This window comes from Oryctolagus cuniculus, chromosome 16, assembly GCF_051225735.1.
Source record: "Oryctolagus cuniculus isolate XC-2025 breed Fujian yellow rabbit chromosome 16, ASM5122573v1, whole genome shotgun sequence".
Lineage (NCBI taxonomy): Eukaryota > Metazoa > Chordata > Mammalia > Lagomorpha > Leporidae > Oryctolagus > Oryctolagus cuniculus.
In genome coordinates, this window is record NC_142882.1 from 8,229,847 (window position 1) to 8,255,504 (window position 25,658).

Below are 25,658 nucleotides of genomic sequence, written 5' to 3' on the forward strand. Positions count from 1 at the left end.
AGCCTAAATGAAAGATCTCTGTGAGTGAGATCCCAGCGGAAAGAATGAGCCATCAAAGAGGGAAGTACCTTTTCCTAAAGGGAGGAGGGACCTTCCAGTTTAATTATGGCCTTGTCTAAATAAGGTTGGAGTTTGTGAACTCAAGGGGTTTCCAGGGGCTGGTGCCATGGCTCACTTAGTTAATCCTCCGCTGTGGCACTGGCATCAAATATGGGCGCCGGGTTCTAGTCCTGGTTGCTCCTCTTCCAGTCTACCTCTCTGCTCTGGCCCAGGAAGGCAGTGGAGGATAGCCAAAAGTGCTTGGGTGGCTGCACCCCCATGGGAGACCAGGAAGAAGCACCTGGCTCCTGGCTTCAGATTGGCATAGTTCTGGCCACAGCAGCCATTTGGGGGATGAACAAACAGAAGGAAGACATTTCTCTCTGCCTCTCTCTATCTCTCACTGTCTAACTCTATTTGTAAAAAAAAAAAAAATAGGCTTCCATAGTCCTGGCAGCTCATGACGAAAGCCTCAGGGGATTACTGACATCATAAATAAGAGTGTCAATTGATAAATCAATAACAGGAGTTACTATACACTTGCTCCTACATAGGACCTCTATCCTTAATGTGTTGATCTATGAGAATTAATGGTAAAACTAATCTTCAAACAGGACTTGATACTTTGTGTGTCTGTGTGGGTGCAAACTGTTGTAATTTTACTTAGTATAGAATTGATCTTCTGTATATAAAGATAATAAAATGAATCTGAGTGAAGAATGGGATGGGAGAGGGATTAAGAGATGGATGGTATGCCGGTGGGAGGGTTGTTACGGGAGGAAGAACCACTGTAATCCAAAAGCTGTTCTTTTGAAATTTACATTTGTTAAATAAAAGTTTTCTATGAAAAAAAGAATGTAGAAGATATGTGATAAATATGAAAGAAATAGTTAACCAAAAAATGATGAATAGATCTGGGTGCCAATTTTTTTTAAATTCATGCATAATGCTTCATAACACACATTTTCAGTACATTTTTGAAGCCTTCTCATTGCATGGAATTCATCCTTTCCAGTCCCAACCTTTGTTCAGTGAATCTTGTGCATTCAGATTGACTCTACTTTTAGTTTCTACACATTAGAGAGAACGGGAGATGTTTGCTCTCTGATTTAGATTTACCTTTCTTGTTTAACTGAATAGACAACAAGTTATGTCATTGTACTGGTAATAAATCTAACTCATCAAGACATTATATTTTCAATTTTATGCAAGTCAGTGAATTTTGTGTGTTTTGTTCCTATACTTCATCTCAATTTGCATGAGCCTGTATTCAAAATCTCACTAATGGCATCAGAGCAGTGACTAGGCAATGGAGAATGTGTTTTGCTTAAAATATTAGGGAACTCATTGATAGCAGTTCGAGTTTAGGAAACTTCTGAGTGGAATAACAGAGTTCTCTTCCATGCTCTCTTGTTTCCCTCCTCATTTGATTTACCCCATTAGTTATACCTCACACTGATATGCAAGCACAAATGATTAGTCAGTGTTGATCATCATTTTTGCTTACAAGACATGCTATCCATTTTGTTCAGTTGTGTTGTGCAGTCTCTTGGTTTTGCAAAGTGTTAAAGGTATGTATCTGCCATGATGGTGTCCTACATGAGTCCTTAAAGTCGCTTACATTCAAGAAGTACAAGTATCTGTATGCATCACCCTGCTCTTGGTGTTTGTCGTGGTGGGAATAAAGTGACGACTTCCAGCTAGTATTGTCTGCCTTATAGTAAAAAGTGAGAAGTACTCAAATAGTCCCTAGTTCTCATGAGAGTATTAACCAAGGTTTTAGTGTGAAAACAGTTTACCATGAGATTACCATGGTTAACAGCAATGTGGAAGGGTTTTGTATTTTACAAGTAAGGATGTGATGATTTGACATATAGAATGAAACTCCTGAATTCAGGGTGATTACTGGTTCCACAGTGCTTGAGAATCAGAAGGCCTATTGGGTATCTTTGTAAACAGGATCTGCTTTGGGTCTGTGTGGCATCAAGGCAATGTGTGGCTCCCTGGAACATGGGGTCTGGAGGCTGCCCTATTGTTCTTTGGGTCTTTGACGTCTGTTACACTGGAGTTTTCTGGTCTGAAAACTTTCTGAGAAACTCACCTGATGCCTCTCTTCATGCCCTCTGATGCAATCCAGGTACATAATTGCCAAAAGTTCATGGAGAGGTTTATTGACAAAGCCCATGGACCAAATGTAACTAATAGGAGGTATGCCCTTGAGTCTTTGTACCCATGGACTTGGAGGAAATACTTGCACCTGGGGTGAAGAGGATGATTCACAAACATGTTTTCCTTCTTGTGTTTTTCATCAGGACAGAAGCCCTGAGCTGCAGAGCCTTGGGGCAGAAAGGCTTCCAGATTCCCACATGGACGAATGGACAGATGGTAGAAAGAAATCAGATTGAGCAGTATTAAAATGGCTTGATGCGAGGAATCACACACACACACACACACACACACACACGCTATTTGTATGCACATGCATGACCCTTCAAGTTCCACTATGGTTGTGTCCTAGGGTTTTCATAGACTTTGAAGATGTTTCCTTTGATTTTTCTGTTGCTCTTTTTGCAACTGTGTCTCCTTGTGACTTGTCATGATGATCCGAACTGCTTTTTCCAGATGGAACGGAGTTATTACAAGGATGGAGATATTGAGATCGTTGCTTTTTTCCCCATTTACATATACCTTGTGGACGGAATGATTAATATTTTCAAAAAATATATCACATTCGCAGGGTAAGTTCTCTTTGCCATAATCATTTTTCCTTGATTTACATAATAGATGCTTGCTAATGGGTCTGCAGATGGATAGACACATGCGTTGTGTGTCCCTGCCCTTTCCATTTCTGTCCCACCTAAAAAGTTCTGATAATTAACTTGGAGCATGTGGAAGATATTTCTTTCTGCCTCGCACATTGAATTGCTCAGGAAAATGTTATCTCATCATACGAGAAAGGAGAGTCTGGTTGGGATCTTCTTGTCCTTCCCTGTCCCTGTTCATCAGCTCAGGGGCCTATTGTGCCTCAGTAGCAGGTTCTTACAGAACCCATGCACTGAAATGAACAACCCTGAGTTACATGAGCTCTTCCACATGTGCTCACAAACTTTTCTGCTACATATTAGATTTGGAGCCATGAGCTCACTTCATTTCTTCTACAGTCAAAAAGAAGAAAAGATATTCAAGAAAGTAAGATTTTACTAGGTAAAAGTAACCTCAGGCCACAAGTATAATAATAATTGTATGTTAATGATGAATATACCCATGAGAACTGTAATGGTTGGAATCTACACATTCAGGATGCAGCCCTGATCTTATTATGGAAAAATACATTTCAGAAGAGGGATTATTCTGCTCTGCCCATCTTTAAGATACCGTCTACCTGTAGCTAAATATAAGTGTTTCATATATATTTATATAGGAATATTTCATGCCTCCAGAATATAGTATCTTGTAGGACAGTGAAATTGTTTTCCTCACATCTGTTTATTTTGGTGCTAATTTCTAATTGGTTTCTACTGTAAGCTATAAAAGTAGGTTGATGATACATAGATCTTTGATAGAAGGTAGATATTAGGACATATATCATTGCAGTATCATTAAAGCCAATGGAATTTAGAATTATAGTTGGTGCCACAAAGGTGAGACAACTGATCAAGTATTTTAGGCATTTGTCCTAAGTTCTATCCAGAAAAAATCTAATGGATACCAGCTTGGTATAATGATATTATTCACTTCACATGATTTTTATGAATTTGCCTATTTTGATAGTGCACATGACATCCCAATTATGAAATATTTATTTATTATTAGTAGTGGTATTCCCCATGGTTATGCATGCAGTACATCATTTACGTGTACCCTAAATGATGGAGACCAGAAGAGTGTAAATTTCCCGTAGTAGGAATAGAGTTTATGAATAGAGCCCAGGTTCCTCCAAGATGTATACCTTGCCAACTGGAGATCATAACCAAATCTTAGAAAACCCAGGAGAAAATGCCTGTGTTAATGATATTTGGGAATATAATATAAGATTCAACAACTTTAGAATACCCAATAATTATATATAAACTGTTCTTAGAGATAAGAAACACAACATAAAACAGATTGAAAAGGCAACTCTCAAAAATGCCCAGTGTGTCCAAAAATCTTTTAGACCTTTTATACCAATGGCAGTGGGAATAAGAAATGAGAGGTTAAGGAATTGATGGAAATGTAAACAATGAGGAGGGGAACAGAGAAATATGAACTAAAAATGGAATATTATTTGATACTCTTAGCAAGGATTTTTAAAGTTCTTCATTATATACAAAGTATGAGTGAAATATTTGGATAACAAATATTTATAGAAATGAGATTTATATAAAGCAATAGATATTGAGCAACTCTTTACATGGTAATGGATACCTATATATAAATATATAGGCAGAATATGTATATAATATGCATGCATACATACATATTATGTTGCAACATGAACCAAGAAAAGAAAGACTGTCACTTCCTCTGGAGCACACAGTGACCCTTAATATCAGTGTACATGACCTAGTCTATTCATAATGACTCAACACACAGTAAATCTGAAATACATACAAGGGGCTCCTCATTTACACACTTTGTGAAATGTCAGAACCTGGAAAGTAGAAATGCATCATGTTCTTTGCATGGAAGGATATTTATGTTTGGTTCTGTAGGGAAAATTGGGTGAATAAGGCCAGTTTGGAGTATATACTTATACCACTGATAATGATTTACTTTAATATATACCTAGTGTTCAAAATAAATGCATGAATGTCTTAATTGTAAAGCATTACAAATCCAACCGGGGAGTGTTTCAGGCTTTTCTAAAGTGTTCCTCCCTTTTCACTGATTTCCTTCTTTCAAGCTCTGAATCTGATTTCATTTTCCTGGCTTGTGATGGTGGTTGATGGGTGAGTTTGTTGGGGAAGAGATTTTCCAGGATATATCCAGACTTACATCTACCATTCTCAGTGCTTTGACGTCATCCTTCTATGTGATCACATAGCCTTCAGTTGAGTTACTCTCTTTTCCCATTACAACCTGCAGCCTTATGATCATAGGACTCCTATTTCAAGAAGCATATAATGATGTGATAAGATGAAGCATCATTGTAGTTTCCGAATATAGGAATATTTGTAGAGGCAGTGCTAAAGATGCACCTTTCCTTGTCAAGTTTTCTTTGAAACTTTAATGTTCTTTCTAGGTGTGCATAAACATTCGAAAGGGCATTCCAGAGCATATTATAGTATTTCGATATCAAATATAAAAACTTAGAAGATGTAGTTGTTGCCAGAGATGATTTAAATTGATAGGTTTATATTAAAAATAAGATCATTTTCTTTGGCTGCATGGACAGCCATGTGATAACATGCCCAAGACATTATAATGTAAAAGCAGATCTTATTTTCAGAATCATTTAGGCTGGGAGACTGAGATCAAGGGAGTAGCAGCTATGGGTCTGGTGAGGACATGTGTCCTGCAAATGCAACACTCTTCACATGCTGTCCTCAGCAAATGTGCAGATAATCATTAGAACATATGAATCTTTGGCCAAGACCAATCCATCTGTTACAGTTATTACAGTAGAATTGATGATAATCTGGATTTGAGGCTTCTCCCTTAAAGATCCTTGTGCATTTCATGCAGATTTCAGTCCAAAAACTACCAGTATGCTCTGGCCTTGGTTTTTGCTATTGAGGAGATCAACAAGAACCCCCAGCTTTTACCCAACGTGACCTTGGGATTTGATCTCTATAATGTCATGCACAGTGACATGATGGTGCTGCAGAATCCCTTCATCTGGCTTGCAGGACTGGAAGAGGATGTTCCTAATTACACGTGTAGGAAACAGAGCAAGTCTGTAGCTGTAATATCAGGAACAAGCATTGCTGTCCAAGTAGGGACACTGCTGGAACTCTACAAAATTCCACAGGTGAGTGTGTAAGTGAAAGAGAGGGATAAAACACATCACCTGAGGTGCCTGACTTAGACCCAAAAATTTAAGTGACAGAACCAAATACACTTGCCACAGCTTGTGATCAAAAGGGAAGGCGTATAGAGATTAGGTGGATTAGCCACATATTATCAGAAGCTGAGTGTTGGTGAGTGAAAATGAGAAATGTTTTCCTTAATCTGTGAATGTAATGTCTCAGGAACTAGGATGTTTTCATGCAAGGCAGATGAGAAAAATGAAATATTCTAAAATCTTCTGATGCTTCCATCATCTGCTTAATTTCTTCAGGAATAAGATAGTACACTATGGCAATATACTTACACATATTTCTTGCATTTTCCCTTAGCTGACAATTGGGTCTTTTGAACCACTTCTGAGTGACAGTGGTCAGTTTTCTTCCCTCTATCAGATGGCCCCCAAAGACACTTCTCTGGCCCGTGGCATAGTCTCCTTGATGCTTCATTTCAGCTGGACCTGGGTGGGTTTGGCCATCTCAGACCTCCCAAAAGGTATTCAGTTTATGTCCAATTTGAAAGTAGAGCTGCAGAAGAATGGCATCTGTGTGGACTTTGTGGAATTGATTCCAGTTACTGAGGAGTCTCGTATGTCACTCCAGAATAGGTTTCATATCAAGATCCTAAAATCATCAGCAAATGTGGTGATTCTTTTCTGTGACACTGATTCACTCATAGGAATCAGCTTTCCAACATGGGAACATGTAATGACATGGAAAGTCTGGGTCACCACCTCACAATGGGATTTTGCCAGCGATGAGCGTCATATTCTGCTCCACTCATTCCATGGGACTCTCATTTTTTCACACCACCATAGTGAGATCTCTGGTTTCAAAAACTTTCTTCGGACAGCTAACCCTTCCAAATACCCAGAAGACATTTACCTCTTAAGATTCTGGTCATCGGTTTTTGATTGCTCAGTTACTGGGGCATCCTGCAAAACCTTGAAAAACTGTCCACTGAATACCTCCTTGGAATCATTGACATGGCATAATTTTGATATGAGCATGAGTGATGGGAGTTACAACATATATAATGCTGTGTATGCTGTGGCCCACAGCATACATGAGATGCTTCTACAATTGTTAGAAATGCAACCAGGGAACAAGGGGGAAAAGGTGGCATTTTCTCCCTGGCAGGTAATTTGGTTTCCATTGCATGACATGTACTCCTGAAGTGATCCCTTTAACAGCTTCTGCCGGTGTTCAAACCAAGTAGCTTGGGATCCTTTCTCCAATCACGAGATATATATGAGCCTCTGCTTGTAATTTGTCATAAGACACAGGGTTCCATTGACAAGTGGGAAGGTAACTTGGATAAGCTTCAGTGTTGTGTCTTAAAAAGTACTCTCCCATCCTGTCAATTTAATTATGACTTGTGAATACCTAGACTGTGTCATTCCATTTTCTGTCTCAACAGTAAAAAAAATATTGCTTTTTAGTGTCAAATGTTGTTGAGTATGTTCAGCCACAATGTACATAAGACATCTCATTAAATTGCATTTTTTTATCCTGGTAACTGTACTACAGATGGTTTTCCTAGGTACACTGAGAAAATAAGTGAGTGTTAGTAGCATGGACTCCACAGTTGGAAATGATCAGAATCTCACAGTTAGATCTTTTTGATTGCCCTAGTTTTTAGATGAAAATGAGTGAAATCATACTTACTTTGATGTAGTTCTCATCATGTTTTAGTTTTAATTCATTGGGTGGCTATAAAAAGTTCCCTTTGTTTATTTGTGATTACAAACAAAAGGCTTTCTTTAAACTGGGTTTGATGTGTTATTGCTTGGGCAGTCTTCATGTGAATATAATGTATTTTTTCAGTTGCACCCGTTTCTCAAGAACCTCCAATTTACCAATCCTGCGGGTGACCTAGTGAATTTGAATCACTTGAGGAATTTGGAAGCTGAATATGACATTCTCAACTTTCTGAATTTTCCATATGGTGTTGTTCATAAGGTTAAAGTAGGACAGTTTTCCCCTTATGCCTCACAGAGCCAGAAGTTGTCTCTCTCTGAGAATTCAATAGAGTGGGCCACAGGAATTACAGAGGTAAGTTGCACCTGATCATAAGGTTCACAATGCACATTGTTACCCACAATTCATATGGGGATTTGTGCCACTTGGCTTATTAAAAACACACTTAGAGACATTAAACTACACCCCTTCCAATCTAAATACTTTCTTATGTTTTTAGTGTCTGAGGTTGGACAGTACACGCACTTGTTCCTCCACATGTTTTGAATCTATTTATTTATTTAGAAAATAAACTTGCATGCCATCATTGTGTCAGAAATAGGTATTTACAGTTTAAGTGAACAGGTTGTGCAGGACTTGAAAACACTACATGGAACATAAGCAATAGTCCCATCTCTGACCAACACACATCTGATTTTTCTCAGACTCCACACTCAGTATGCAGTGAGAGTTGTAGCCCTGGATTCAGGAAAACCCCTCTGGAGGGAAAGCCTACCTGTTGTTTTGATTGCACACCTTGTCCTGAGAATGAGATTTCCAATCAGACAGGTAAGTCAGTGCCAGCCTCATGGAGAAGTTAACACCTGTTTCTTAAAATAGTCCTCTTCTCCATGGAAAGAAAAGGATGTGGAGTATGACTGCTCAGAAGATTCTTTTCACCTTCTGGTAGAAGTTAAACCTTATATTCAGTAATAACCCTTAAAATGATAAAAGTTTGCACACTATACTTTACTGCATGTAGTATTTGCAAAATCATTTAGGTAAATTCACGTCTGTGTTCCTTGTACATGAATAGATAAAATGCTTTCACCTAATTCAAGTATAGCATGCTTGGAGTAAGAAAGCACAACTCTCATCAAACTGTGTGTAATTTGAAAAACTGTATTAGAAATTATACAGTATATCATGCTGAGGATAATACTCATCAGATATCATAAACGAGCTAACCTTAGCCTTTGAGCAAAATCATTGCGTATCACAATATAAATCTTCAGGAACATTCCTATGCTTACACTCATACACACTCATGAGTAAAATTTATTTTGAAAGAATACAGGCTGACTTCCATGGTAAAAAGTATGCATATCAAGGTACGTCAATGACAGCAAATTCAACACAAGCCCTTGAAGATAGGATGTGGACATTATAAGGAAACTGAAGTAAATAAAAATTGGAAGAGCCTACAGTTGGTGATCATAAAACAAGTAAAATTTATGAACCTCAACCAGTTGGAACAGTACTAAAAACAAGATTACAATGTCTGTGTGTGTTACACAAAGAGAGCTGAAGAGATCTCTGCACAGATATAAAAGATACTAATACTAGAACATGTGAATCATTTAATGGTGATAGATTGAAGAATATAGAAGAAATTCAGAAATTTCCAGATAGAAACATTATAAAAACTTTGAGAAATATTTGAAAAATCCAAGTAACCTCATAGTTATTAAAATAATTCCCAATACTTTTATTGTGATAAACACCTTTATCAAATGTTCACATAGGAAAGGAACTCTTTCTCAACTACTGTACAGAATAGGAAAAATTCTGTTTCTTCTACAGGAACATCTTAACTTGTTTGATCAAATACTGCCAGATATTTCAGCAAAATGAAATTGTAAGACACTGTTGTTGAAATAAATTCACACATAGAAATTTTAAACAATGTAAACCCAACAGTATTTTTAAATAGGTTACATCATGCCCAATGTCTTGCATAAAGTGTAATTCAGTTTATAATCCTTGAAAAATAGTAATAAGAATTAGCATTTCTGAAGAAAACCATTTAATAAATTTAAGTGATCTAAGAATTATAAAAAAAGAACAAAACAACACAAAATGCCAAAAAGGAGGATCAGTTTTCAATCCTAAAGTGTATTTTAGAATGCTAAAAAACATGGAAGTTATGGCTGAAGATTGGATACAAAGTTGAATAAAGAATGCAACTTCTGCAAGAAATTACCCATTGGTCTGTTTGTGCATACAATAAAAATGAAAGCCATTCAACTTATTATAGAGGAAGATTTAAAATGGCATCATTTTCAACTGATATTGGGATGATGTAATACAATCAAAAATCAGTAATTAAGTAGTGCTGGAATACTAGATTAAATACAAAAAGAGATATTTTTGCTTATCAATTCTGGAAAACAAAGCTCTGAAAGATGAGCACATGTAATGTCTCAAAAGTATGAACTATCCAAAAATAAGACCACCTAAACTTTGGAAGACATCTGCAAGTTGTGACAACTGACATTGATGGAGAAATGTATGGAAAAAGAAGGGGATACTGGCAGAGATGGAGATAAAATTCATGTTCAAGAATCAAAAGGCAGCAAAGTGGAAATATGCCAGTAGGGTTCAAGGTGATCTCCAGACTGACTTTGATTACAGGCAGCATCCCAGTGTGTTCCTTGGTGGAAATCTGCTCAAGGGTGGCATCTTATCCAGAAGGTATCAAGTGCACAACTCTTCTGTGTTTCTCTAGAGCTTGATCATCTGTTTTCTAATGGTGATCTCTCAATCAGTGCTTGCCCATAGAATGACTATCCAGATGCTACCTTAGAGAGATGTGGTTTAGTGAAATCGTTGTGTGCTTTCTGTGCACCCAAAATTCACAAAGTAAATCTCCCAGTGCATGACACTAAGAGTGGGAACCTGGGGCCAGTGCTACATCATAGTAGTTGAAGCCTCTGACTGGCATGCCAGCATCCCAGTTGGGCAGCAGTTCCAGTCTCAGCTGCTTCACTTCCAATGCAGCTCTCTGCTGATGATTAGGAAAGCAATAGAAGACATCCCAAGTTTCTGAGTCCACACCATGTAGGAGACCCAGAAGAAGCTCCCATTTATTGCCTTAAGACAGCCTAGTTCCATTTATTGCCATCATTTGGGGTGTGAATCACTGGTGGAAGATGTCTTTCTTTCTCTTTTCCACTCTTTTCCTTTCTCCCTCTCTTTTTCTCCCTGCCCTCCTGTCCTTCTCTCTCTCCCTCTCCCTCTCTCTCCCTCATACTTCTCTGCCTCCTTCTGAAACTCTGCATTTCCATTAAATTATAAATAAATAAAAACACTCATTAGAAATAAAGACTGGGGCCCTTTGGTCATTGATTAGGCAATGAGAGTACAGAGGGAATAACACCAATAAAACAAGGGCTCACTGCAGGCATGGAAAGCCAAGACTCTGGCCAAAAAATAGCCTACATGGAGGATCTCTGTGAGACCCCAGTGGAAAGAAATGATCGTCAAAGAAGGATATACTCTTCTCAGAAGGGAGGAGAGAACATCCACTTTGCTTATGGCAGTGTCCAAATGCTGATGGAGTCTATGGTTACAGAGGACTTCCATAGCCTTGGCAGCCCATGGCAAGAGCCTTGGGTGATCACTGATATCATACGTACGAGTGTTAATTGTTAAAGGAACAATGAATTCACTGTGCATTTATTCCCCATTTAGGAACTCCATCCATAATGAGTTGAACTGTGAGAATCGACTACAATTTTTTCTCAAACTGTACTCTATATGTAGTGTGTCTGTGTGGATGCAAACTCTTGAAATCTATATGTTATATGGAGTTGGTCCTCTGTATATAAAATCAAATAAAAATGTAACATAATGAAGAAGTAGATGGGAAAGGGTGAGGGAGGTGGGATGAGAGTTGGGATGGGAGGGTGGGTTTAGGGGAAAGAAACACAATATTTCTAAAGTTCTATGAAAAAAATGCATTTGTTGAATAAAAACTTTAAAATAAAAAAATTATGAAAAAATGCAATCACTACATAAAAACTTAAGAAAACAAGGACTGCTGCTTGCTCTTGTTGAAAGTGAGGATGCAGCAAGCATGTGCCATACATAAAGGTCAGAGTAGTCTTTATAATACATGGAAACCTCTGGAATCTTGATCACCACTTCCCAGTGTGGAGAAACCATGAAGAATGAATTTGTGGTGTTAAAATGATACAGGCAAAAAAGGCAGGATTTAAAGCACCAGGAGTAGTTTCAGAGAGTAGCCTGTAGGGCTTTGTTAGGAGAAAAAGAATATGTACTCATCAGTATGTAAGGTAGTTAGACAGATGAAGTAATAACTTTGGCTAACATGAGGAAGATGGGCATGAATAATGGCCAATAATTTCCTCGATGTTATTTTATATGCTATTTCAACATCAAGTAAGGGCTATTTGCCTAAACTAGCTATGTCCATTATTCCAGAAGGTCCTTGTGAATCAGAAATAACTGAACTCAGGATGATGTTCTTGTACGTTTCTTGCCAGATATGGACCAGTGCATGAAGTGTCTGGATCATCAGTATGCCAGCACAGAGCGAAACCAGTGCTTCCACAAAAAAGTGACGTTTCTGTCTTTTGAAGATCCCCTGGGGATGACCTTGGTCTGCACAGCTCTGTGCTTCTCTGTCCTCACTGCTGTGGTTCTTGGGGTCTTTGTGAAGCACCGAGACACTCCCATAGTCAAGGCCAACAATCGTTGTCTCAGCTACATCCTGCTCATTGCCCTCATCTTCTGCTTCCTCTGCTCCTTACTGTTTATTGGTCATCCCAACACAACCACCTGTGTCCTCCAGCAGACCACGTTTGGAGTGGTGTTCACCGTGGCTGTTTCCACCATCCTAGCCAAAACTATCACTGTGGTTCTGGCCTTCAAGGTCACTGCCCCAGGGAGAAGGATGAGACACTGGCTGCTATCAGGGGTACCTAACTCCATTATTCCCATCTGCTCCCTGATCCAACTGGCTCTCTGTGCCATCTGGCTTGGGACTTCTCCTCCCTTTATTGACACAGATGCACACTCTGAGCATGGCCACATCATCCTGGTGTGCAACAAAGGCTCCATCACTGCCTTCTACTGTGTCCTGGGCTACCTGGGCTCCTTGGCCCTGCTGAGCTTCACTGTGGCTTTCCTAGCCAGGAATCTGCCTGACACCTTCAATGAAGCCAAGTTCCTGACATTCAGCATGCTGGTGTTCTGCAGTGTCTGGGTGACCTTCTTGCCTGTCTACCACAGCACCAAGGGGAAGGTCATGGTGGCTGTGGAGGTCTTCTCCATCTTGGCCTCCAGTGCAGGGCTCCTGGGCTGCATCTTTGTCCCCAAGTGCTACATTATTCTCTTCAGACCTGAGAAGAATGCTTTGAAAGGATTAAGGGATAGAATAATTTCTAAGGAAACAGATGTTCTCAGGAGTAGTTCTTAGGCTCTGTCAGTTTTTATTGGTCAGAATCTAAAATTATAAAACTGATTTTGCATTCTGATATTAAAAAATCACTTGCATAATGTACCCTCCTTATGAACAGTTTATACTTATCTTAATATGTTTTTGTTCTGAAGGACCAATTTACAGAAAATGAAGATAGTGAGTGGGAGAAACCTTCCATGTGATAGTGGCATCTGAAGATATCTGTAGTGGCCCAGTGCTGGTTCATGCCAAAGCAAGGAGATTAATTCAGGTTTCCAAGTGAGTGTCAGGGACAGAAAGGCTTAGGCCATCTTCCAAAGCATTTTCTAGATCTTAACAAAAAGCTGGGTTGCAAGTGAGTGGACAAAACATGAACTGGCATCAACATGGGATGTCGGGGTTATAGGTGCTACTTATAGCCACTATACCCCCATGCTGGACCCATTCCTTCTCTCTTCAAAATAATACTGTGAACTAATTTCTTAGTCTGGGTTTTATGTTCATAAGCACAAAACCAATCTCAGATAAAGGCTCCCCTTGAAACTTTTCATTTCTTTTCAATCCTGTATTTTCAATGTCAACTCATTGACATTGTCATATTCATAGTTTAATAAAATGAGTTACACGTTTCTTTGCTGTTTTTATTCATGCATTAGAGTCTAAATTAAAATAAGCTTATTAATATAGTTGAAATATTTTGGCACAATCTTTAGACATGTTAAATCATTGCAATGTGTAATTCATTGTCAAGTAAATGCTGAATTATATATCATTTCATATGAATTTAAAATGATGTGATAATCACACACCAAGTTTTCATTATATGTAGAAGTGATTCTGTAAACTACTTTTCCATCTGTTCATTGCTATTTATTATCAATCTGGCTTTGATTTACTTTTTCCAATACCAGACATAAGAAAGTGATTTTTGATGTAATCTAATTGTGAATATTGGTTTTGACTTCCTGTACCTCTGGGGTCTATTCCAAGAAATCTTTACCTGTGCCTATATCTTGCAGGGTTTCTTTGATGCCCTCTAATAATTTCAAAGTGCCGGGTCATAGTGAGTGGATTTTTGTGTAAGATATAAGGTAGGGGTCTTGCTTCATGCTTCTGCATGGGTAATCCATTTTTCCAGCACTATTTGTTGAATGGACTGTCCTTTCTTCAGGAATTTGTTTTAGCTCCTTGATGAAATATAAATTGGCTGTAGATGTTTGGATAGATTTCTGGTGTTTCCACTCTGTTCCATTGTTCTACCCATCCATTTTGATACCAGGCTGTTTTGATTATAGATCCACTGCACTAAGTCTTGAAATCTGCTATTATGGTGCCTCTGGCTTTGTTTTTGTTGTACAAGATTGCTTTAGCTATTTGATGTCTCCTGTGCTTCCATATGAATTTCAGCATCATTTTTTCAAGATCTGAGAAGAATTTCTTTGGCATTTTGATTGGTATCGCACTGAATCTATAAATTGCTTTTGGGAGAATGGAGATTTTGATGATATTGATTCTTCCAATCCATGTACATGGAGGATTTTTCCATTTTTTTGTATCCTCTTCTATTTCTTTCTTTAAGATTTTATAATTCTCTGGCCAGCACTATGGCTCAATAGGCTAATCTTCCACCTGCGGCGCTGGCACACCAAGTTCTAGTCCCAGTCGGGGCGCCGGATTCTGTTCCAGTTGCACCTCTTCCAGGCCAGCTCTCTGCTATGGCCCGGGAGTGCAGTGGAGGATGGTCCAAGTGTTTTGGCCCTGCACCCACATGGGAGACCAGGAGAAGCACCTGGCTCCTGGCTTCAGAACAGCGCAATGCTCCGGCTGCAGCGCGCTGGCCACAGCGGCCATTGGAGGGTGAACCAACCGCAAAAAGGAAGACCTTTCTCTCTGTCTCTCTCTCTCTCTCTCACTGTCCACACTGCCTGTCAAAAAAAAAAAAAGATTTTATAATTCTCATTGTAGAGATCTTTGATGTCCTTTGTTAAGTTTATTCCAAGGTATTTGATTGTTTTTGTAGCTATTGTGAATGGGATTGATCATATAATTTCTTTCTCAGCCATGGCATTGCCTGTCTATACAAAGGCTGTTGATTTTTGTGCATTGATTTTATATCCTACTACTTTGACAAACTCTTCTATGAGTTCCAATAGTCTCTTAATAGAGTTCTTTGGATCCCCTAAATAAAGTCATATCATCTGTGAAGAGGGATAATTGGACTTCTTCCTTTGCAATTTGTACCCCTTGAATTTCTTTTTCTTGACTAATGGCTGTGGATAAAAATTCCAGAACTATATTGAATAGCAGTGGTGAGAGTGGGCATCCCTGTCTGGTACCAGATCTCAGTGGAAATTATTCCAACTTTTCCCCATTCAATAAGGTTCTGGCTGTGGGTTTTTCATAAATTGCTTTGATTGTGTTGAGGAATGTTCATTCCACACCCAATTTGCTTAGAGTTTTCATCATGAAAACTTTAGCTAAGTTTTCATCATGAAAGGGTGTTGTGTTTTATCAAATGCTTTCTCTACATCTATTGAGATAATCATATATTTTTTTCTTCTGCAGCTTGTTAATGTGGTGTATCACATTGATTGATTTGCAAAAGTTGAACCATCCCATTTTTATATTGTAAGTGAAATAATGATTCTTTCTTTTTACAATAACCAGTCTGCTGTCCATTTTCTTAGAACTATTGACCTGGTGTTTTAAGTTGTTTCTAGATTCTATCTAGACACACATGGCATATGTCTTTTCTGATACTGGCTCATTTCTTTAAGTATCATGGATTCCAGTTGCATCAATGTTGTTGCAAAAGAGAGGATTCTTTTTTTTTCTCCTACTGATCAACATTCTTAGAGTACATATGCCAGGATTTCTTTTTTTTTTACTTTTATTTAATGAATATAAATTTCCAAAGTACGGCTTATGGATTACAATGGCTTCCCCCCATAACATCCCTCCCACCTGTAACCCTCCCCGTTCCCACTCCCTCTCCCCTTCCATTCACATGAGGATTCATTTTCGATTCTCTTTATATACAGAAGATCAGTTTAGCATACATTAAGTAAAGATTTCAACAGTTTGCTCCCACACAGAAACATAAAGTGAAAAATAATAGATGATTTTTTAAATGATGATGAAATCAGATCAGACCTATTGTCATGTTTAATCCCAGTGAGAGGGCCGGCGCCGCGGCTCACTAGGCTAATCCTCCGCCTAGCGGCGCCGGCACACCGGGTTCTAGTCCCGGTCGGGGTGCCGGATTCTGTCCCGGTTGCCCCTCTTCCAGGCCAGCCCTCTGCTGTGGCCAGGGAGTGCAGTGGAGGATGGCCCAGGTGCTTGGGCCCTGCACCCCATGGGAGACCAGGAAAAGCACCTGGCTCCTGGCTCCTGCCATCGGATCAGCGCGGTGCGCCGGCTGCAGCGCTCCGGCCGTGGCAGCCATTGGAGGGTGAACCAACGGCAAAAGGAAGACCTTTCTCTCTGTCTCTCTCTCTCACTGTCCACTCTGCCTGTCAAAAAAAAATAAAAATAAAAATAAAAAAAAATAAATAAAAATAAAAATAAAAAAAAATAAAAAAAAAATAAAATAAAAAAAAAAATCCCAGTGAGAGTCAAGTTGGGAATTGATAATTTCTTTTTTTTTTTTACAGAAGATCAGTTTAGTATACATTAAGTAAAGATTTCAACAGTTTGTACCCCCATAGAAACACAAAGTGAAATATACTGTTTGAGTACTCGTTATAGCATTAAGTCTCAATGTACAACACATTAAGGACAGAGATCCTACATGAGGAGTAAGTGCACAGTGACTCCTGTTGTTGACTTTACAAATTAACACTCCTGTTTATGGCATCAGTAATCTCCCTATGCACCAGTCGTGTGTTTCCAAGGCTATGGAAGCCCCTTGAGTTCTCCGACTCTTATCTTGTTTCAACAAGGTCATACTCAAAGTGGAGGTTCTCTCCTATATTCAGAGAAAGGTACCTCCTTCTTTGAAGAACTGTTCTTTCCTCTGGGATCTCACTCACAGAGATCTTTCATTTAGGTGTTTTTGTTTGTTTGTTTGTTTGTTTTTTGTGTGTGTTTTTTGCCAGAGTGTCTTGCTTTCCATGCCTGAAATACTCTCTTGGGCTTTTCAGCCAGATTGGAATGCCTTTAGGGCTGATTCTGAGGCCAGAGTGCTGTTTAGGACATCCACAATTCTATGAGTCTGCTGAGTATCTCGGTTCCCATGTTGGATCACTCTCCCCTTTATTTATTCTATCGGTCAGTATTAGCAGGTACTAGACTTGTTTATGTACTCCCTTTGACTCTTAGTCCTTTCATTATGATCAATTGTGAACTAAAATTGATCACTTGGACTAGTGAGATGGCATTGGTACATGCCACCTCGATGGGATTAAATTAGAGTCCCCTGGTATGTTTCCAGCTCTACCATTTGGGGCAAGTCAGCTTGAGCATGTCCCAAATTGTACATCTCTTCCCTCTCTTATTCCCACTCTTATGTTTAACAGGGATCACATTTCAGTTAAATTTCAACACTTAAGAATAACTGTATATTAATTACAGAATTAAACCAGTCATATTAAGTAGAACAGACAAAAAAAAAAACTACTAAGAGGGATAATGTATTAAGTTGTTCTTTAACAGTCAGGGCTATGCTGATCAAGGATTTCTTTATCCAGTCATCAGTTGATGAATATCTGGGTTGATTCCATATCTTAGCTATTTTGAATTGAGCTGCAATGAACTTGGGGGTGCAGATGACCCTTTTTCATGCTGATTTCATTTAGTTTGGGTAACTTTCTAGGAGTCAGTTGGCTTGGTCTCATGGCAGATCTATTTTCTTTCTCAGAAATTTCCATACTGTATTCCACAATGACTGCATCAGTTTACATTTTCACCAAATGTGGATTAGCCTACCTTTTTTCCTGAGTCCTCTGCAGAATAGGTTGTTAGTTGATTTCTGTATGAGAGCCATTCTGATGGCTAAGGTGAAACCTGATGGTGGTTTTGATTTCATTTCCCTAATGGCTAGTAGTCCTGAGAATTTTTAAGTGACTTTGGCCTTTTCAATTTCTTCTTTTTGAAAAATGCATGATGAAGGTGTTTCCCATTACTTATCTGGATGTTTAGTTTTTTTTTTTGTTGAGTTTGTTGAGTTCCTTTCACCCTTACAGGGTTCTTGGTGTAGAACAAGGGGGGACTTGTGGGATGCCAGCACTCAAGGTGGAAACTTAACATACTATACCACAGCCCAGCTCCAGTTTCCATTATTCTTAAAGATAAGTGGAGAAGCACCAGATCACGTGGATTCTAATCATGTTCTGATAGCCTTTACCCCAATAGAGGTTTCTTAAATTAAATGGCCCCATCCTCTCCAGTACAGTTATCAGTTTTTCTTAGAATTACTTCTTTCTCCCCAAAACCTCCATCAGTGTCTTCAGCAGTTATAGTCTGAGAAGCACTTTAGTGGGAGTTATCATAACTTTATGTGGCTGTCTCAGAACATAGCAACACTTCCTGAGTCATACTCAATTGTGTATGAATAGCCATTAGCATGTGTGTCTTCTAATATCCAAGTCAATTGGTATCTGAGTCCTTGCATTTTACAATTGTGTGTGTATGTGTGTGTGTGTAAAGGCAAGGTCACTGGAATTGAAATTCTATATTTTTGCATGTAAAAACTAATTCCCGAGTTAATGTGCCAATGATATCTCATTATAATTCTATCATCCATAGCTAGATCATATGTTTATGTATTTTCTGAGTAGCATATTCTATGCTGACTTACCTTTCATGAGTTGTCTGTTGTATGATAGGCTTGTTTATTTCATTAAAATGAAACACGTTGGCATTCAGTTTTGAATTCAATGTGAAATTGGCCTGTTTTCAGTTACTGTTCCATAGTATCCTTAAGGCAAATAAATCTAAGCACTTATAAAGGAGAAAGGAAAACCAACTGCAATCCCATTGCTCAGAGGCAGCTCCTATCTAAGTAGTCTTTCAGACTTCCTGTACACACACATGTTTATTTCTGCAGGGCCATCTGGTGTTCCCATGGAGATCGTTTCCATTACATGGATGTTTCAGTTCACCCAGTCTTGACTTGGAGCTGTCTACTGCTATTATGCCCAGGTCTCCCTTCCTTTCGGTCAGGTCAATACCGACCACAACACTAGAGGGCGCCTGAGGCCAAGGATGGATTTGAACATTCCTGCAAGAATGCAGTGATGCAACTGAGGTGATTTGGGGTGGGTATAGGGCTCTTTCTTGTAGAACCTCTCAAGTCAGCTCCTCCAGAGTAACACCTGAAATTCGCAGAGAGCCACACATCAGCCATAATGAATACCCCCACATCGATCTGCAGCCAAAGTCAGGAGGCTCAGCACTGTGAGCACAAGTTTCTCACGAGAGGACAGAGGCAGGAACCATGTCCTGTACAGGAATATGGGTCATGTGTCACGAGGAATGAGAAAAGGCCCCAACCCACCTTGCTCTTTTGGTGCAGAATATGAGGATATGGGTCTTTACGTGTGCGACCCCTGATGGCCGAGCTGCAGAGGAGCAAAGTGTGTTCCCGCCACTACCCCCTGTTGGCTCCTCACTGCTCTGCAGCTCAACAGGCCCTTCCAGGCTCTGTGCCAGGTTGTGAGACCTGGAGAGGAGCTGGGTTGGTGACTCTGAGGGTTCTCCTGGGGAATTGTGAGGAGGGAGAGTCCTTCTGGTTTCTTCCCCACTGTTTTGGTGAAACCTAGTAATCCTGTAATGTAAAATAATTCTAATGCACCTTGTATCCCTTGGGCCAGGGAATTTATATCTTACTTGAACAGTATATTATGGAAGTTTTAAATTCTGGAATAGGAAGTCTTACCTCACTGAGATGACAACTTTTTAAGAGGAGGGTAATTTTGTTTGTTTCCTTGTTTCTGCAACCCTCAGAATCACCTTGAACACTTACTGAAACAGGGAGACTGCTGGGATGCACTCTGTGATGCCTTATCTGGTAGACCTGGGGGTGTGTGGCATTCAGCTCCACATGCGGTGACTAGGATCCTCTCCCAATTCTGCTTCCTTGTGTTTTGGATTTCCCTATTCCTCATTAAATAAAAATGCAAGTTTATTGATCTGAAATTTCCTTCTCTTTCTTCTCAAATAAAGCATGAGAGTTTCTACAACAAAACATCAAGGTCTTTCAAACAATATTATTCTGATTCGTTTGCTGAATTTGCTTGAGAAGAAAATCCCAGAAAGAAGGGTAGTGGATTGTTAACACTTGTCCATTTTTTCATGAACCAGCAACAAATGCCAAGAGCCATCCAAATAGGAAAAGATTTGTGTGTAGGTCACCATCAAGCTGGGGCAAATTAATGTGGAATCCCAGATAAACACTGAGTCTGAAGAAGAACATGAAATCATTCAACATGGGATCATCCCATGATCAGGAGAAACCAACATGGTTCTTAAGTGGAGGAGAAGACCGTGATAAGAACACAGGTACTTCACAGGTGAAAAATCATTCAATAAGGACCTTATAAAGCAGCCTTATTAGACACATGGAAGAAAAATAGGCCATTGTTGATGACAGCAGAATAAAACAACATTGAATTTAAAATAACTGCTTTAGACTCTAAACTCCCAACTGTTAGATTTCCCAGCATCAGAATATCTCTTACTACTGATTACCTGTTCAAAGAGATAAAGGATGGAATTATATAATGTATCCACATGCAAACTGTCTGCAAAAGCCTGTTTGGCAGAGATCATATATAGCTTTATAAAGAAGAGGAGGTGGAGGATGAGGATGAGGAGATGAAGAGGGCAGAGGGATTAGAGAAACACTAGAAAATGACAAAGGAGAAGAGGAAGAATAGAGACATGAGAAAATTTTTTTTCTTTTTTAAAATATTAATATATTAATTTATTTATGAAAGAGTTTCACAGAGAGAGGAGAGGCAGAGAGAGAGAGAGAGAGAGAGACAGAGACAGAGAGTACTTCCATCTAATGGTTCACTCCCCAGTTGGCTGTAATGGCCGGACCTGCATCATTCTGAAGCCAGGATCCAAGAGCTTCTTTCAGGTCTCCCATGCAGTTGCAGGGAACCAAGGACTCGGGCCATGTGCTGCTGCTTTCCCAGGCCATAGCTGAGAGCTAGATCAGAAGTGGAGGAGCTGGATCTCCAACCACTGCCCTTATGGGATGCCAGCACTTCAGGCCAGGGTGTTAGCCCACTGCACCACAGCGCCAGCCCCAGAAAATATATTTTTCTTAGAAGGAGGATTTTCAACGTATCTCACCCAGAAAACAACATAGGTAATAAAAAGATGCTTGAAAAATCAAGTGCACAATTGGATTTGTTGGAAACACATAAAACCCTGTACCCAATAATTGAAAGATGCCTCTTTCTGTCTGGCACACAGTGGGCATGAACAAGCCATCAACATGAAGCAGACAGTTCATCATGACTGAATATGCAGGACACTTGAAATACAAGGGGCATCTGCGTTCCCTCCTTGAGGAAGTTTTCTGTCAGTGCCTGTAGAAATGTGTGGTGTTTTTTCTTGGCCTGCAAGTCTATCTGCATGCAGGTCTCAAGGAACGATTCAGAGAATAAGACCTATTTGGCGTTAGAACTGCTACCAATAAGCATTATTTATATGAACATACTTTTCAGATTTCCATAGAAAAATAAATAGCAGCCACCTTGATGGGATTGAAAGGGAATCCCCTGGCACATTTCTAACTCCACTGTTTGGGACAAGTCCGATTGAGCATGTGCAAAACTATACATCTCATCCCTCTCTTATTCCCACTCATATTTAACAGAGATCACTTTTCAGTTAAATTTAAACACATTTAAACTCATGACAGGAGCCTAGGGTGATTACTGATGTCATAAATAAGAGTGTCAATTGTTAAGTCAAAAACAGGAATCACTGTGCACTTACTCCCCATGTAGGATCTCTGTCCTTAATGTGCTTTACTATATGAATTAATGGTATAAGTAGTACTCAAACAGTACTTTACACTTTGTATTTCTGTGTGGGTGCAAACTGTTGAAAACTACTCAATATATACTAAATTGATCTGTATATAAAGATAATTGAAAATGAATCTTGATGTGAATGGGATGGGAGAGGGAGCAGGAGATGGGAGGGAAGTTGCGGGGGGAGACACTGTGATCCAAAAGTTATACTTTGGAAATTTATATCTATTAAATAAAAGTTAAAAAAAAAGAAAAGTAGATCACAGCCATTAAACTTCACTAGGTGGCATGCTTTTGATCTATAGTACTTGACATTCCCCCAATAAATGATTCTGACATCTTCTAAATGTTCTACATTTTCATGATTCTCCTTCCTTTAAGCTTTAAACTTGAGTTAGTTTCCTGATTTGGGATGGAAGCTGATGCTCAGGTTTGATAAGGAGGAAGCTTGAGTTATAAATGCCAAGTCTTGCACTCCACCATTCTCCATACTTAGATATCCTGCCTCTGCTGGCCCCTTAGCCTTCAGGTGAGGTAATCAATCCCATGACCTTGTACAGAGTCATGTTCATGTTGATGCTGTTTTGGGAATCACTTGATGATGTGCCAATATAAATAACCATTTTTGGCCATGAGTAGAACATGTGCAAAAACCAAGACTGATTTCTATTTCATTAAATTTGCTTTCCCTTGAAAATCAGTTTCTTTTCCTCATGGTTCATGGGATTTAGACAAAATATTCCAGAGCCTTTCTGCCATTTGCTAAAAATACAAAATGCAAGAACTTGGGAGAGCCAGCTGTTGACACAAATGAAATTAACCTGCATTCTTCCCCATTTCATTGTTGTGTTAGTCACCTAGAGTTTCCACATAACAACATACCATGACTTTGTGACTTAACAACAGGAATTTATTTTTTTAGAATTGCTGAGGCTGGGAAGACCAGGATCAAGATACATGAGGTTGGCATCTGTGAAAGACACATTTCCTGCCTCAAGGAGAGACATTTTTCCTTTCCTATTCTCACTATCTTCACCAGTTAGAGAGATGTAACAATCTCTCTGCACAATCTCATATTGAAAATTTCTAAGAAAGTAGGTAGGTAAGTCATAAAAAATTGTACTTACCTCCCAGAAACCACATCAAATATGATCATACTAAAGAGCAGTATCTCAGCCAATGCATATTTGCACAGAACATTCATTCTATAGCGGTTATCACATTGGAGTTGATAATAATCATAGTTGGAGACATTTTCCTAAGGATCCCTATGCCCTTCTTGCATGTTTCAATCCTAGATAGAATAGTGCTCTTGGTGCCCTTCTCTTTAGCATCTGTCCATAATGTATTCTCTCTCTCCCTCTGCAGACTGTGTTTCCACCTTTAAAAGGAGGTGGCAGAATACTTTGTATTTTCCCCATTTGTAGGGCGTGGGTCTGAGTGAGCTATCACTCTACACCTTACCCTATCATCTAGACCCTCCACCACTGCCAGAGGTCAAACCAATCCCCTTAGGATGACAATGCAGTCTATTTGCATGAGTTCATTTCTAAGAGGAACAGAGAAGTGTTCTTTCCACAGCATCTTGAGACTGTTTCCATCAAGTGTACAATTCCTAATGTCCCTATAGAAACTGTTATGTATACCTCATGTACTATTCAATAAATTAAAAATGTTATCACAAAAATTAAAAAGAAAAGCAACAGGGATGGAGAGGAAGCAAGGGAGGGAGGGAGGAAGTGAGAAGTATCATATTAGAATTTTATCTATAAACTATATTAAATCTGTTATCTTTATATTAATAAAAATAAATAGTAAAATGAAAACAATTCAGGGGAGGCTGAGTCAAATTTGATGAAATGAATCTTGGCCAGGGCAGAAGGCAGGGTTTCTTCGGGTGCTGGAGAGGGCGTTTGTCTCTCATCATAGCCACGGTGAACCTCCTGCTCTTCTTGTCCTCTGATTTTCTCTGTCCCCAGCTCAGGGGCCCAAGGTGCCTGGGCCAGTGTTTCTCTCCAGACCCATGTGCTGGATGCCCTATCCATGCCTGAAGTGCATATATTTGAAGCTACACAAGGTCCTCCTGTTCACACCAAGTTATCCAATAGCTAGAAGCCTTTATGGGCCTGTGAGAATGCCTTACCTTATAATTCAGATAAGGAAACAGAAGGATTTTTTGACAGGGAGGATGTTTCCATGTGCAGAATTAATGTATTTGTCTTTAGTTCAATACTTTTGTGAAGTGAAATTTTCAATTTGTCTTTATTGGAGAAAGAGGCCTACCTAAGTGTAAATGCCTCAGTTCCACAAAATCATCACATCACCCTGATCTTATGCTTTCTATTTCTTCATGTAAATATGAAGACATGACAAGTGGGATCATTCGACCTTGACTCCTCCTAGCTCATTTTCCTTGCGTTACAAATTACCGTAAATATTTTATATAAAAATGTTCAAAATTATATCTTATACCTATTATTATTTTACTCTGTAGGGCTAGCATAATTTTAGTTTCTCACCAATTTTTGGGTGTTTCTAAGTTTTCTAATTGCATTCCTAGTTTGTGGTACTGCAATTAGCAGTACTGTAATTAGGTATTTTATATGAGAAGCAGAGAGACAGAGAAGGAGATCACCCATCTGCTGGTTCACTCCCCAAATTGCCAACACAGTGAGATCTGGGCCAGGCCAAATGAAGGAACCAGAAATTCCATCGAGGTCTCCCATGGGCATGGGTGGCAGGGAACCAAATGTTTGAGCCAACACCTACTGCCTCCCAGCGTGTGCCTTGGAAGGAAACTAGATACTGAAGTAGAGCAAACTGAAACCAAGGCACTCCAATTTGGGATGTGGGTATCTCAATATTGTCCTAATTGCTTTGATAAACACCTGCTCCAGTAGAAAGATCTTTGATAGAAGATTGATTATAACAAAGAGATCTACAGTATATTTTGAAAACTAATGAATTGATAAGATGGAAACTAGCTCAGTACATTGCTATTTATATTTAGTTTTACTTTATTATACATGGATAAATTAGAATTTTATATTTTTAGAGAGTAAAATTGACCACACTGTGGAGAACAATTAAGTCAAGTTAATTAATCTGCAACAATTTTCACTGGTTGCAGTCAGAGTTATCTATATTGTAAAGCACTTAGAGGAATATAGTCTAAGAACCCCCTAGCCCTGGCCCTGGCCCTGACCCAGGGAAATATCCTGTTTCAAAAACTATACAGAAGAGAATTACCACTTCATGTTTACTTTTTTAAAAGATTTTATTTATCGGAAAGGCAGAGTTACAGAGAGGCAGAGGCAGAGAGAGAAAGAGATCTTCCATCTGCTGCCTCACTCCCAAAATGGCTACAATGGTCAAAGCTGGTCTGATCTGAAGCCAAGATCCTGGAGCTTCCTCCACGTCTCCCACATGTGTGCAGCGGCTGAAGGACTTGGGCCATCCTCCACTGTTACCCCACGC

At 39.2% G+C, this 25,658-nt stretch overlaps 1 protein-coding gene and 1 long non-coding RNA gene across 2 annotated transcripts in view; one reads left to right on the plus strand and one right to left on the minus strand.

Annotated features, from left to right (window-relative positions):
- The first annotated feature begins 2,661 nt into the window (after positions 1–2,661).
- Positions 2,662–13,209, plus strand: LOC100352226 (vomeronasal type-2 receptor 116-like). Its single transcript, XM_017339743.4, has 6 exons — positions 2,662–2,777; positions 5,707–5,992; positions 6,360–7,166; positions 7,854–8,081; positions 8,432–8,555; positions 12,275–13,209. Exons 1-6 carry the CDS (start codon positions 2,662–2,664, stop codon positions 13,207–13,209), a joined length of 2,496 nt encoding a protein of 831 aa, XP_017195232.4.
- A 5,834-nt stretch (positions 13,210–19,043) lies between these two features.
- Positions 19,044–25,658, minus strand: part of LOC149121448 (uncharacterized) — a 38,138-nt gene continuing 31,523 nt past the window's right edge. Inside the window, exon 3 of the long non-coding RNA XR_016223241.1 lies at positions 19,044–19,505. This is a non-coding gene — a long non-coding RNA (uncharacterized LOC149121448). The remainder of the gene's footprint in view (positions 19,506–25,658) is intronic.